This window comes from Populus alba, chromosome 4, assembly GCF_005239225.2.
Source record: "Populus alba chromosome 4, ASM523922v2, whole genome shotgun sequence".
Classification (NCBI taxonomy): Eukaryota; Viridiplantae; Streptophyta; class Magnoliopsida; order Malpighiales; family Salicaceae; genus Populus; species Populus alba.
In genome coordinates, this window is record NC_133287.1 from 10,429,434 (window position 1) to 10,440,771 (window position 11,338).

Consider the following 11,338-nt stretch of genomic DNA (forward strand, 5'->3'; position numbering starts at 1 on the left):
AATCGAGCACCAACCTAATACTAGGATGTTTGTTTGAAAATATGATAATCTCATAAAAATCAAATTGAAACAAATTATTAATTCAAATTTTGAATCAACTCAAAATAATTACTTTATAAATCAGGTAGCCCAATCCAAAATCAATAAAATATTAAAGAATAAAATTAAAAAAAAATAATCAATAACAAAAATAATAAAGATCTAATTTTAAAGGATGAACATTAAAAACAAAAATCAAAACAAAAAAAAAAAAGAAAACAAAAGACATACGAGTCTAGGTTGGCAAGCCTATGCACTAGGGCCTCTTGTTTATAAGAAAATACAAAAGGCAATGTGTTGCTAGCTTTTTTAGATTTCATCCATAAAAAAAGGCTAGAAAGTCAGACATCCCACTTCAAGGGATAAAAACTCATTTCCATTCATTTTCAATTGAAAACACCTAAAACAATTCTACAAGGACCTCAATAAACTCATTTCTAGTCTTAAATTATGATTTCATCGGTTAAATAATGAAAAATAAACTCGAATAAAAAAAAATCCCAAGCCATGATTTATTTTCTTCCAACACTTTAAAGAAGAAAGAAAACATCTAAATAAAACTTTTCTCATTAAATGATTTTTTTTTCATTTTTCAAATTCAGTATGAATTCAAATTGTTGGGTTGGCAAAAAAGACTAAGATCTTGTTTGATATTGTGTTTCGAATGAGGTTGGAAAAATTTTAAAAATTGTTTTTTATTAAAATTATTATTATTATTATTTATGTTTTTGAAAGGTTTTCATATATTAATATCAAATATAATTTTTTAAAATAAAAAACTTTGTGTTGCGCTCCCCTTAAATTAAAGTATTGCGCTCTTTTAAAAGAAACTAGCTACATGTTTTGTGTTACGACATGAGACATCTAGTGGGCATAGCTGTGTTATTTTTAACAACTAAATAAATAAATTTGTGATGTTATAAAACAAGAAAAATCTATGATTCAACTAATTAAAAGACATTATGATTATTCATATTGTAAAAGCGACTCAAAAAGCAAATAAAAAAAATAATATTTTTTTCTTGTTTAAATAGTGTTTTGTATAGTGTTTATATAATGTTTAAATAGGCATATAACTAAAACACAGGATTTGTATATGTTTTTTAGGAAATAATATATTTTGTTACATTATAAGGATTTTACTATGTTGGTATTCTTGTTATTTAGAAGGTAGGATAAGATTACAAATTAGTGTTGGGATAAATTACAATAATAGTATTATGTCAAGGGTAAAATAATCTATTCAAAGTTTTAAAGGAGTACTTCAGGCTTTTATATATAGTTACGTATTGTAAAATTAATAAATTTTATTACTTCTAAAAATCTTGATTAGTTTGATAAATTAATGCATATAATGTTTAAGAAGTTACATTCCCAAACTAAAAATTATCTCATAATACTATTTAAAAAAAATCATACTATTTAAAAAAAAGGTTAATAACTTATAAATATTATTCTTCAGCTTATTTTTTTATAATACAATCAAGCACTAAATTTTTTTTCTAACTCTTTCTTGACCAAACATCCAATTTTCTCAATCATTTTATATGAAATTCACTTTCCCACAACAAATAGATCTTAAAACTTATTCTTTTGTTCGTATGGGTTTATCAAGTTTTCTTTATCTTAAAATGGATTTTCATTATTTTTAAACAGTGATATATCTTTTTAATGATTTAGATGCTAACATTGCATTATAGATTGACTGGTTGGCGCGTGGGGCTAAGATGAGGTCAGAAATTCAAGTTACGGTAGGTAATATTTTCTGCATCGTGACAAATAACATGTAATCTTTTGTAATATTCTTTTTTCTTTATATATATAAAATACAGTTATGGGCGGGCAGGCTTGCCTCAGCCCACTCATTTGAGCTTTTTTTTGTAACTTGTCTATGGCTATTGTTTTTATTGGCCCTTTGGTTGTTTCATCTCTTCTGCTTTTTTTTTTTTTTTTCTTGTAATTTTATTTTTTAATATTAAATTTTATCTATATATTGGATTTTTTTTTAATTTTCCCTTTGGGTGTTTTGACCTTTTTTCATCCTTTTAATGTGAGAGTTTTTATTTAATTTTATCATTTAATATAAAATCAATAATAAATAAGTTTTTGTATTTTCTATCATCTAATAAAATAAAAAAATATTTTAAATTAGTGGATTTCATAAATTAGATTACGAGTTGGTAAAATGAACTAATATTAACTTGATTTATAATTTTTTTTTAATTGAAACTGTCAATTCAACAAGGTCACATCAGTAAAACTCATACCCATTATGCCACATGCCCAAGTTGAATTACGAATCATAACATCATTTTTTTCAGATAGTTTCAAATTAGTGAATCAATTTCGTGGCTTTTAGGTCTAAAATCCTTGCACCATTATGTCTGTGGTGCAGGTCCCATTTCCCAGTAGAAGATGCAGTGTCTTGTTGAAAGAGGCCGGTGGCATGAGGATGTTAGAGAATTTTATTTAAAATTTAAGCTGTTAGGTAAGATTTCAAGATATGATTTTATATTATTCTCTATAGAGCGCCATAATAAAGCCATGAAAACTAAAAGAAATACATAGCCTCCCGCACCCTCCTTGTATCGTGAAATCTGCAGCAAACAACCTGCATAATCATCATTTCTGGGGAAGAACTAATGTTACCCTGCTTAGAATTGACGTATAGCCTGGGGATCCCCTGATCATCACACCACTGTCAGCAATATTTTGGCATTAAACAATCCCAGCAGCAATTCATTTTCCACAATTTAAAAAGAAGCCACTCAATTTTGCGATAAGACCGAGACAGTGCACTTACAATTCATGGAATAAGAAAAACAAGTACTAATAAACACTAATTTACTACTTTGGTGTAGAAATACATATTTTTTTCCTTCTGTAGTGCACGCGATTGGTCAAGCAAAACTGTTCTTGGAGCTTTATGCCACTTTTTTTCACTTTAGTTCCCCTATTTTTTCTATTCAACCTCCTAAAAAATATGCAATTTGAGTGTTAATTTAAGCTCAAAATAGCTAAATCATGTAAAATAAAAGTTTGAAAATCAAATAAAAAAGCATTACTCAAATCTACAATGTTGTGTGAGGAGATGAACAATAATAACAAAAGAACCTTTTTTAGTTTCTTTTAATTGGATGATGATTGAGTTACATATGTTTTTTCATTATTTTTTTTTTTTATATAAGGTTATTTCATTCTCATTTAATTTTTGTTTTGTTATTAAATAAGATCATTGAGACCTTTTTAGAATAGAGAGTATATTTTTATAATATTGAAAAACATTCTTTTTTTTTTTAATAATCATAGTTGTTTTATATTTGTTTTTTTTATTTATTGTTGTTGGTTTTTTTTATAACATATTATTAAATTAATCAAGCTTATTTAACTTATTTGAATCAATGATTCAAGTTTCCAATTTTTCTTACTTTTTAAAAACACTATTATCGTTTAAACTTTTTGACTCAACCCACGGTATAGTATTTGATAATATAGTACAAGTTACTTTTTAAAAGTGGTTTTTAATTAAATATATATCAAAATAATTTTTTTATTTTTTGTTCAACATATCAAAATTATTAAAAAAACACTTTAAAAATATTAGTTTAATAATTTTTTAAAATAAAAAATATTTTAAAAAATAATGGTGATGACTCACTAATAATAGTTGAAAAAACTGATCTCAGAATATCTTTATTGCTTAAATAAATAAAAATATATATCAAGTGACTAGATAATTGGTGCGATCAGATTTTAGTCGTGGATGGTCATTGAAGTTATCCTGCTACTGTCGGAGCTTCTTCAATGACAAGCTAGATTTGGGAAAGGGATAAAATTGATTAAAACAATTGTTAAAGGATAATATTGCTGACAAGAATATAGATTAGGGGCATGTTTTGTAGTTAATCTATTCTAGAGGACGAAAACAGCAGATTTTTAAAGGCTGCAAGACCCGCCAAAGCATGAGCGCCATGGTTCATGGCAGTCCACACCTCTCAATTATGGCTGTTAACAAGGCTTTTCTTCTCTTACCACGCAATACCTTTATACAAGAAAATCCCACCTATACACACCTACACTTTCTCCACACTCGCTCAAAACCAAACCCAACCACCCGCCAAGATAAGAACTTTTTCTCATATTTACCAAGAATGCTCGAAACAAAACTCTCTGAATCCTGGAAAACAAGCACATGCTCGAATGATTTTTTTTGGGTTTGAACCTACAACCTTTGTGTCCAATTGTTTGATGCAAATGTACATAAAATGTTTGCATTTGGACTATGCGTGCAAGGTGTTTGATAAAATGGATCTGAGGGATGTGGTTTCTTATAACTCCATTATTTCTGGATATGCTAGTTGTGGGGAAATGGATATTGCGAGAAAGTTTTTTTATGAGATGCCGGAGAGAGACGTGGTGTCGTGGAATTCAGTGATTTCCGGGTTTTTGCAGAATGGTGAGTGTCGGAAGTCGATTGATGTTTTTATGGAGATGGGGAGGAGCGGTGTGGGTTTTGACCGAGCGAGTCTTGCTGTTGTTTTGAAAGCTTGTGGGGCTTTGGAAGAGTGTGATATGGGAGTTCAGGTTCATGGACTTGTGGTGAAGTTTGGATTTGATAGTGATGTGGTCACTGGGAGTGCTTTGCTTGGTATGTATGCAAAGTGTAAGAGATTAGATGATTCACTTTCAGTTTTTAGTGAACTTCCTGAGAAGAATTGGGTTTCTTGGAGTGCAATGATTGCTGGTTGTGTTCAAAATGATCGGAATGTTGACGGTTTAGAGTTGTTCAAGGAGATGCAAGGGGTGGGATTTGGGGTTAGTCAATCTATCTATGCTAGTCTTTTCAGATCCTGTGCAGGATTGTCAGCATTAAGATTGGGTAAAGAGTTGCATAGCCATGCTTTAAAGAGTGCTTTTGGATCTGACATCATTGTAGGAACTGCGACTTTGGATATGTATGCAAAATGTGGCAGGATGGCAGATGCTCAAAAGGTACTTAGCTCAATGCCGAAATGTAGTTTGCAATCTTATAATGCCATTATCGTTGGGTATGCCAGAAGTGATCGAGGCTTTCAAGCTTTGAAGTCATTTCAGCTTCTGTTGAAGACTGGCCTTGGTTTTGATGAAATAACTCTATCCGGAGCACTAAATGCTTGTGCATCCATCAGAGGAGATTTGGAGGGGCGTCAAGTTCATGGATTAGCGGTTAAGAGTATTTCTATGTCAAATATTTGTGTCGCAAATGCCATCCTTGACATGTATGGTAAATGCAAGGCTCTTGCTGAAGCTTCTGAACTGTTTGATATGATGGAAAGGAGAGACGCTGTCTCTTGGAATGCAATTATCGCAGCATGTGAGCAGAATGGAAATGAAGAGGAAACACTTGCCCATTTTGCATCAATGATTCGCTCAAGAATAGAACCTGATGACTTCACTTATGGCAGTGTCTTGAAAGCTTGTGCTGGTCGACAAGCTTTAAACACCGGCATGGAGATCCATACTAGAATTATAAAATCTGGAATGGGTTTTGATTCATTTGTGGGAGCTGCCCTTGTTGATATGTACTGCAAGTGTGGAATGATAGAAAAAGCGGATAAAATCCATGACAGAACAGAACAAAAGACAATGGTTTCTTGGAATGCTATTATTTCTGGATTCTCTCTGCTACAACAAAGTGAGGATGCTCACAAATTTTTTTCAAGAATGTTGGAAATGGGTGTAAACCCAGACAACTTCACTTATGCAGCAGTTCTTGATACTTGTGCAAATTTAGCTACTGTTGGTCTTGGGAAGCAAATACATGCTCAAATTATCAAGCAGGAACTGCAATCAGATGTGTACATATGCAGCACTCTTGTTGATATGTACTCAAAGTGTGGAAACATGCAAGATTCTCAGCTGATGTTTGAGAAAGCACCTAACAGGGATTTTGTAACGTGGAACGCCATGCTTTGTGGTTATGCTCATCATGGTCTTGGAGAAGAGGCATTAAAACTTTTTGAGCGTATGCAACTTGTGAATGTAAAGCCAAATCATGCAACTTTTGTTTCTGTCCTCAGAGCATGCGCGCACATGGGGTTTGTTGATAAAGGGTTGCATTACTTTGATGTCATGTTGAGTGAGTACGGTTTAGATCCTCAATCTGAGCACTATTCATGTATGGTTGACATACTAGGGAGATCAGGGCGCATTGATGAGGCATTGAATCTTGTTCAAAAGATGCCTTTCGAAGCTGATGCTGTTATCTGGAGAAATCTGCTTAGTGTTTGCAAGATCCATGGGAATGTAGAGGTTGCAGAAAAAGCAACTAGGGCTCTTTTGCAATTGGATCCACAAGATGCTTCTGCTTGCGTTCTTCTATCAAACATTTATGCTGATGCAGGAATGTGGGGTAATGTTTCGGAGATGAGAAAGATGATGAGGCATAATAAGCTGAAAAAGGAACCAGGTTGCAGCTGGATTGAATTGAAAGATGAAGTGCATGCATTTCTTGTTGGAGACAAAGGCCATCCAAGACACGAAGAGATATATGAGAAACTTGGAGTGCTAATCGGAGAGATGCAGTCAGTTGGATATATACCTGATTTTGAAGTTTTGCTTGATGAGGAAGTAGAAGAACATGAGCAACTAGAAGAGCTAAGAACCTGCGCATCCAATAGTTTAAGGGTTTGAGAAGTCCTGAGGATTCAGTAAGGTTGTAGGTCGTAACATTCTTGTTTGGTACAATATAGAGCCTACGCCAAACCTCAGATTAATATCCAGACACATTCCTTTTTCCAATTGAGCTTCTCACCCAGGCGGGTACATGTCGCTTACTATTGGGAAATCCTGGAAAGTGGAAACTGCGCATCAAAAAAAAAAAAAAACGTGGATCAGAAATGATGTTGGAAAACTGGCCATCAAATAGCTCCAGAATCCGGATAAATTTTGTCTCGAGTTTTTGCTGTCAATTTACAGCAATGTAAGACATCCATAAGGAGCATTTTCGAGTTGTAAAACCGTATCAAATCACTTCCCAGATTCAGAAAGGAAGACCTTCAAGATTGTACGCTGCATTTCTTGTCCTCTCGATGGTGTATCATTTTGGTTATCCACAAATCTGGGAACAAAGATCTTGACATTATACCTTAGCAATTCTTTTAATCGTTTCACTGGTTGCCAAGCGATAGGATCATGTGGAAGTACTGCATGCTCTGCTTGGTAATGGACCCCGGTAGAAGCTGCACCTTCGCTCTCTAATAAAGTGAAAATGGACTCTACTTCACTTTCTTGTTCGGTTGGGCTATCCAAGCCCGCCCGTTTGCCAGATTTATGACAGGCCGTCCCATCTCCAATGCCCGTTGATCAGAACTGCATCTATTGCTCCAAGTCGAATGATCGGAATCTAACCAAGTGACCACTGTTCTTTTCCAGAATTGCTTGATTTCTTCTCTAATAGAACTTATCCTTTCCTCTCTTTTTTTTTTTTTTTTTTTTTTTTCTGATTTTGGCGTGTCCTTTAGTTAAAAACAAAATATAGAGCAAGATTGGCCCTTAGTCCCAGTAAATTTCATCCTGTAGCGCACATGATTCTATTCAAAAGAAGTGAAAAAATCCAACCTTGCATGAGATTGAACCGAGCAGAGCTATTTATCATTTCCAAAGATTTTCCTCCAGATTTGTGCGTTTGTTACAGAAAATCAAGTTGCCAAAATAAAATCTTCAAGGTCATTCTTGATCTGTCTGAAAAGCATGTGCCTAATGCTGCTATGCTGGGCTTCTAGCACAAGAAGAAGTAACATTGCTCTCACCAAAACGGAAGCTTCTGTGGTTGACATCTGTATATATTTGCCGGAAATCAGTGATATGAACATCGCCATGAAAACATGGTCTTAAAGCTAAGCAGTCTTGCATCTATTCTTCTCACAGTCTCAAGCTCAGATATAGAATCTGCGGATGCCACTTCAGTTTCACTAACAGTTCCACTTTTCTGGGCCTTGTCCAACTGTAAACAGAAAGGATAGAAAGAAGGTATTTAGAACCCAACATTAATCCATGGCACAAGTTCTAGTTATTGCAGTGCTTGAATGGGACTCAGAAGTGTATAAAATTAGGCTCGAAGGCTAACGAGTTTGCAATGTTTCTAAAGGAGTTCACGTAACAAAGTAAAAAATGTTCAGACCAAGGAGTTGAATGTTGTACAAAGACAACACGCCCAAAAAGCAGAACTCATTCCTTATTTAAAAAAGAAAAAAAAAAAGGTAATTTAGTCGGTATTTAAAACTCTCAAAAGAAACAGATGAGGTTAGATAGAGGTAAAGAAAGATTAGGTTTTCTCCGGTTCCAATGATTAATGTGAAAGCCAACTTATTCAGAATGTAACAGCAAACACCCACCTCAGATATAGTAGCTGAGAATTTGACTAAATTTTCACCACTTCCTTTGTAATGATACTTGATATCACCAATGGCATCTTTACCTGTCTGCTGTAACACCATAGTTTGGTTCTGTAGTGCCACAAAACGCATCAGAAAACCTTAGCAGAAATTTCTCATTAGTATCATTCCTTGTCCCATCACCCACCCCGTCATATCAGAATTCAAACCTTGTTATGAAGTCCAGGTCTATTAATAACCACACTATTTGTAAATATAATATCATATTAAAAACAAAATACATGTTTGATACCAGAATACTTAAATTATCTAGCTCCTTATATTTCATACAATAAAAAAAAAAAAAGATATTAATGAATCATAATAATTGTAAAATAAACAATGAAGAGTTTTTAGTAATTGCACACACAAAAAAGGATATGGAACACCACTCATTAGTGGCTGAAATTGTTCTAAGTTAGTACTTCAACCAACTTGTTGATACCCTTTTTTTCACCCAAAAAAAATCAAGAGAAGAAAACAATATTAAAAAAATACAAGATGATACATACAAAGAAAAGTTAGAAGATTGCCCAATATAGTGGTGAATGACCAAAACGACATGTGGAAACGTTGGAGCACTAGAATGTACAAGATTAGTAAAACTAGCAACCCGATTCTGATTGATAAAATGCCCAATTGGTGAAAATATTTGTATTTGGGGTAAAGAAATTAAATTTGGATGAGTAAGGATTCAAAAAGGATTATGGAAGGCTTAATTAATTTTATTGAGGATTTATTGCAAGAAACATTATTTTTTGGAGTCAATTCAAGTGTTAATTAGAAAAAAAAATTAAAGTTTGGGGATTGAGATTGAATTTTGATAATTGGTTAAATCGGGGGCTTAATTGTAAAAAAAAATTAGTTTGGTTTCCAAATAAGGGTTTGAGTAAAGAAATTCAAAGTTAATGATTAAATCGTAAAAGGCATGAGAGTAAAATGATTAATTAAGGGTTCAAATGCATAAATAAAAAACCATGGACCAATATGAAAATGGTGTTAAACTTCAAAGCTGATATTTTAGTCCAGTGAGGGTTAAATTGCATACAATTAATAGTTTTGAGTCAATTAAGGGTGTATATGTCACAATTAAAGAATAGAGAATAAAATCAAATATGTCAGATCCCAAATTAAAAACCTTGATTTCTAAGGATTTAACCTAGACAACGTGTCATTTAGCCTTTGTTCATCTTCTTCCTTGACAGTTTGTGATGATCAGGTTGACATTTTTTAAGAGCTCGTTGTTAAGTTCTAGACTGTAAAATGGCATGCAGATTTTTTTTATAAATGGATGAGAAATGCTCTATAACCCCATTTCCATGAAATTAAACATTTACATCTGAATTCTTTCATAGAAGTCTCTAACATCTTATCTTTAATCAATCATCACTTAATTTTTAGATTATGAGCTGATCGAGTTGGCACCTTCAAGTGAGTTAATGTGAAGTTACAAACCTCTAAATTGAACAAGGTTGGATCCAAACAAAATACAAATTGAACAAGGTTAGATACAAATAAAATACGTGCACCCTCTCTACTAACTTCAGGTGGTCTTCAACAATGATGATGTTAGAATTGCTCTGAAGAAACCTTGAAAGTGGTCAATCCAATCTATGGTTCCTGAAACAAAATAAAACACATAAATTTAGAAAAAAAGGAAGAAGAAGGAAATAATTTTGGATAATATTGGAAATTTTAATTACATGAAGTTTTGAAATGTGCAGTTAAAAAAAAAGAGATTACCATGCAAATGGTGTCAATTATACAATGCGTTGTCAATAATTTCTAGGTTATGAAGCATGAGAACCCAAGAAGAATAAAACAGGGAGGTAGATCTAGTTTATGGTTTAGAATTTAAGAAAGGGATTTGGGTTATGAATGGGTAATCTTTTGAGTGTTTGAATGATTTGTTGACCAAAAAAAAATGAATATAACATCTAACAATTAGAAAGAGATTTGGTAAGAAAGTGAAAGTTTGGGAGGTGAAGAGATTGGAAGGAGGAATAATGGAGAGAAGAGCAACAAGATGGATGAGAGAGGAGACAAGTGAAGCAATGAAATGATTATTTTAGACAGTAGAAATCCAATTATCTCATGGAGTATCAGTGTACATTGTGCAACTGCGGTCAATATTCAGAAAAATAAGGTATACTTGCTTTCGCTGAACCTGTGGTTGGAACACAGAAATTATAAGTTTCATGAGTTTAACAGTGTGGTTGACATGCTAACTCAACAACACAATTTTGTGGTTTCAACTTAATGCAATAGCCACCATAAAAGCAAATAGGGTCTAAAGTTTTATTGCTTTTTATTATTATTATTATTATTTTATTTTGTGTATTTCACTATTATTAGTTAATAGATTTACTTCTTATTTGTATAATATTTACCGTCTAAAAAGTGATGTTTGTGTGTGTGTGTATTTATGAAATATCTTGAATCTTAAAATATAAGATATTAATTAGAATAACTAGTGTTAAAAAGAGAAATTTCAAATGGTGAAAAAGAGTTTTAAGGAAACTAGTTTCCTTGGATTGATGACATCTAATTTAGAAACTCAAATCTCAAGCTCCATCTTTTAAATTAAAAAGAAAATAAATATATTCATGAAATATCTTGAATCTTAAAATGTAAGATATTAATTAGAATAAATCTTGGTAAAAACTCTTGGATTTAAACATTGCACGTGCCGCAAAAACATGACATCCTTCCTCGCACGTTGACACGTGTGTTACATGTGTCAAACACTTTTTTCCTTTTCATTCGTTTTAGTCAATAATTCTCTAATATCTCTTTAATTTAGATTATAATTCTTTATTAACTCTTATATGTTTTCCCTTCCTGGTTCAATTTTGTCCATGATTTTACTACTAACCTTTTAATTT

At 32.6% G+C, this 11,338-nt stretch overlaps 1 protein-coding gene across 1 annotated transcript; it reads left to right on the forward strand.

Annotated features, from left to right (window-relative positions):
- Window positions 1-3,846: 3,846 nt before the first annotated feature.
- LOC118055125 (pentatricopeptide repeat-containing protein At3g02330, mitochondrial) lies at window positions 3,847-7,647 on the forward strand. Its single transcript, XM_035066942.2, has one exon. The coding sequence runs from the start codon at window positions 4,018-4,020 to the stop codon at window positions 6,709-6,711; it is 2,694 nt and encodes an 897-aa protein (XP_034922833.1). The 5' UTR covers window positions 3,847-4,017; the 3' UTR covers window positions 6,712-7,647.
- The last annotated feature ends 3,691 nt before the right edge of the window (window positions 7,648-11,338 follow it).